The 4,279-nt window shown below is 36.9% G+C and overlaps 1 protein-coding gene across 1 annotated transcript; it reads left to right on the forward strand.

Annotated features, from left to right (window-relative positions):
* The first annotated feature begins 1,309 nt into the window (after positions 1–1,309).
* Positions 1,310–2,101, forward strand: LOC108339310 (WRKY transcription factor WRKY51). Its single transcript, XM_017576448.2, is given in 2 exon segments — positions 1,310–1,917; positions 1,919–2,101. Coding segments are annotated over 2 exon segments (714 nt in total). The 5' UTR covers positions 1,310–1,386.
* Positions 2,102–4,279: the final 2,178 nt, after the last annotated feature.

Genomic DNA, 4,279 nt, shown 5'->3' on the forward strand with positions numbered 1-4,279 from the left:
CTACACCGGTTATGGAGGTTAACAGAAGAATTCGTTTAAGCAGATTGATGATTGGAATTGGTTATAAAATTTTAATTGCATTGATTGGATCTTACTTTTGTGTTTAGTACTTTGTTTGGTCTCCGATGCAAACTGTGTCTCGAATGATCGTGAGTTATTCATAGAGGTATTCTGATATTTCAAATGTTCACCTATACTTTGGATGCTAAAAAATGTTGTAGCGAAGTTAATGATTGACTTCCTGTGTTTTGAATATTTGGTTGTAGTTTAGTTTGCAAGCATGGAGGGATTGATTCTTCTAGTGCTTAAGTTTCTCGTATTTCTTGGTGTTATTTCCTTTTCTATAGAATATCATATATTCTAGTGGTTACATAATGTAAAATAAGTGTCACAAATTGAATAGTGGATATGGGATATATATAATTACTTTTTAAAATGTCAAAAATATTACTTGAGGGTGGTTTATTTTATATGTGGCATGTGTTTCTTAATAATTATGATCAAAATAAATTAAGAGCTAAGTGTGCTTGAGTCCAAAAAAGGATAAAAGAGTGAAATAGGTTGAAAAACTTGTTTATGAAATTGTCACTGTCATGCAGTTTGATGAAGACTTTACGTAAATAAAAAAAAGAAGGTTTAATACCCAATTTTGTCCCCAGTTTGGTTCGGAAATCTCAATTTAGTCCCTCTATATAAAAGTAATTGTAATGGATCCTTACTTGTAATTATGTGAGTCAAATTAGTCCCTTCCGTTAAATATAGGCAAACGGAGTTAATGGACTGATGATGTGGCAGTAGTTAGTGGTTAGGTGTCAAAATGCAATTGTCTGCGTGGCAACTCCCTCTTAGATCAGAAACCAGGTTTCTTCCTTCTTCCAGATTCACAACAGCGTCTCTAATTCATCTCCTCTTCTTCAACACAAAACAGAAACCTCCACTTTCTCATGGACAAACAAACACCAGGCCATGGTTTCGCCTACGCTCCCCTCCCACCGGTCGGAGCCACCACCGATACCGCGTCGTTTCGACCTCAGGCCCCACCGGAACCACTGCCGACCGCGGCGCCGCTGCCTTCTCTTCTTCGCGTGCGAGACCGACACACTCTCCTTCTGTCTACCGCAAAAAGCCCTCCGTTTGGATAGAGCGTTTGATTGTTATTGGTAATTGGTAATTGGCATGGGATGGCAGCAACATTTGACAGAAACAGGGTAACGTGACAGTCCAGTCACCTAGTGGACCAAAGCAGCCGAATCTATAGCACCTATTTTGACCATAACAATAACCTTAACCATTCCCCACCCTCCTTCTCCTATTATTTTCTTTCACTTTGTCAACCACTACCTTCTCTCTTAATTCCTGTTCTCCCATGGTTTAGTGGCCTCAACTATGGCCGTGGAGCTCATGACAGGCTACAGAACCACCACTTTCACCACCAAAGCAGAGGAAAATGCCGTCCAGGAAGCAGCCTCCGGTTTTGAGAGCGTGGAGAAGCTCATCAGAATCCTCTCTCAGACTCCCCAACAATACAACTCCTCCAATCAAATAGCTATCGACTGCAAGGCCGTCGCCGACCTCACAGTTTCCAAGTTCAAAAACGTCATTTCGCTCCTCGGCCCAGGCCCAACCCCAACCCCAGCCCCAACCGGCCACGCCCGCTTCCGAAGAGCTCCTCTTCCTCCTCCTCTGTCTCCTCCTTCCACACAACCCTCCCAGCCTCCCCTCTTCCACGCCACCCCTCTGCACCAAATCCCCAAAATAGACAGCACCCTCAACGACTCCTCTTCAAAAACCATTTATTTCTCCTACCCCTCCCCCGCCACTTCCTTCATCTCCTCCCTCACCGCCGACGCCCACACAAAACAACCCTCTTCCTCCTCGCCGCCCCCACCTGCGCCGGGTTCTTTCCACATCACCACTCCCCTCCCACCTCTCATCCGTTGGGAAGCCTCCCCTCTCCTCCTCCTCCTCTTTCGTGACTCAATCCACCTTGCCACTGCTTCTCCGATCCCGTCTGCTCTCTCCGACACCGACATCCCAGGGAGGGGTTCGTCTTCATCGCACGTCCAAACCTCTCCAATTTCTAATTAAAACCCAATTTTAAAATCAGGTGCCCTAACACCACGTAAGCACAGTCTCAATTACGTGTTGACACCTAATGAGTGACTACTGCCACATCATCAGTCCATTAACTCCGTTTGCCTATATTTAACGGAAGGGACTAATTTGACTCACATAATTACAAGTAAGGATCCATTACAATTACTTTTATATAGAGGGACTAAATTGAGATTTCCGAACCAAACTGGGGACAAAATTGGGTAATAAACCAAAAAAGAAAGGTGAAAGTGCTAGAACTATTTTTGAAACTTCGAAAGTTCCCTTCACATCGAATTCCTTCACAACAAAAGTTACTTTTCAATTTAATATTTGTTGGCCCTAGGGTGAAGATTAAATAGTAAATAACATATGTTTGATTATTTTAACCATAACAATTTATATATAATTTGTGTTAGATTATTTTAACCGTAACAATTTATTTCTTCTATTGAATACTACATTGGTCATGGAGGGCAAGAGAAGAATTCTTCTAAGCAGATTGATGATTAGAAGCTGGTTATAAAATTTTGATTGCTTTGATTGCATCTTACTTTTGTGTTTGGTACTTTGTTTGGTCTCTGATTCAAACTGTGTGTGGAATGATGATGAGTTATTCATAGAGGTATTGTGATATTTTAAATGTCCAGGTGTACTTTGGATGCTGAAAAATGTTGTAGCTAGGTTAATGATTGACTTCATCTTTTTTGAATATTTTGTTGCAGTTTAGTTTGTAAACATGAAGGGATTGGTTCTTGTGGTGCTTAAGTTTGTTTGATTTCTTGGTGTTATTTCCTTTTCTATAGAATATCATACATGCTAGTAGTTTCATAAAGTAAAATAGGTGTCACAAATTGAATAGTGATAGGGGATATTATATGATTAATATTTAAAACGTCACATATTGCTTGAGGATGGTTTATTTTATGTGTTGCATGTGTTTCTTAATAATTGTGATCAAAATAAACTAAGAGCTAAGTGTGGTTGAGTCCAAAGAAGCACAAAAGAGTGCAATAGGTTGAAAAACTTATTTATGAAATTGTCACTCTCGTACACTTTGATGAAGATTTTACGCAAATAAAAAAAAAGGTGAAAGTGTTAGAACTATTTTTGAAACTTTAAAAGTTCATTTCACAGTGGATTCCTTAACAACAAAAGTTACTTTTCAATTTAATATTGGATGGCCCTCGGATGAATATTAAATAACAAATTAACATATGTTTGATTATTTTAACCTTAACAATTTATATATAATTTGTGTTAGACATAAAAATTTATTTCTTTTATTGAACATTACATTGGTCGTGGAGGGTAGGCGAAAATTTCGTCTAAGCAGCCTAAGATAGCGGGTGGAATAAAAATGTTCAAGAAACCACAAATATCACTAAGATAGGCTTAAACCATGTTCTGATACCATATTAGAGAGTATGTTTAAGCCTAACTCAATCCAAAAAAATGGCTTGTAAAGTAAGATTTGCATCTCACTTATATATTATAATTTGGTCTTATATCTAGTCGATGTGGGACCAGCGTAATGAATAGAACAACAATTCATAGAAAGAATTCATGGAAAGACAGAGATAACTATGTTAGCATACCTTATATACCGACATTATAACAAAATATTGTTCCATATAATACATTTACAACATAGGTGGAACCAACTCCGCCGAAACCAACTGCGCATCTAAATCTATTTAAAACTGTCATTATGCAGACAATACCACACCAAGAAGTATCACATGAGAACAAACATTTCGCGTGACTTTAATTTATAGCCTATATTGTAAGGGATTTCTATCTGTATATCTATATATCAATATCTTTCTTTTAATCGATTGGATTTTAATATTTTTTTCTCCCCTTATTATCTTCACTTTGTTTTGTTTTATTTTGTGGTTTTTTTTGGTTATCATTGAAACAGATTATCTTTATTTCTTTATTTGTGATATTTTTGAATCTAGTAAGTTGATTTGATATATATTTTATAATATTCTTATATTAGTTAACTGATTTCGTATTATTTTACTAAATCATAATCCAAAGACGTATTTACTTTTTAATATTAATACGTAATAATTGACAAAGACTTAAATATATTTGAGTTTTTTTTATGAGAAAATTATGTTTAAATTTTATTTTATTGGAAACTATAAAATAGTATTTTTTTATAATACAATTTATG

This window comes from Vigna angularis, chromosome 5 (genome assembly GCF_016808095.1).
Source record: "Vigna angularis cultivar LongXiaoDou No.4 chromosome 5, ASM1680809v1, whole genome shotgun sequence".
NCBI lineage: Eukaryota > Viridiplantae > Streptophyta > Magnoliopsida > Fabales > Fabaceae > Vigna > Vigna angularis.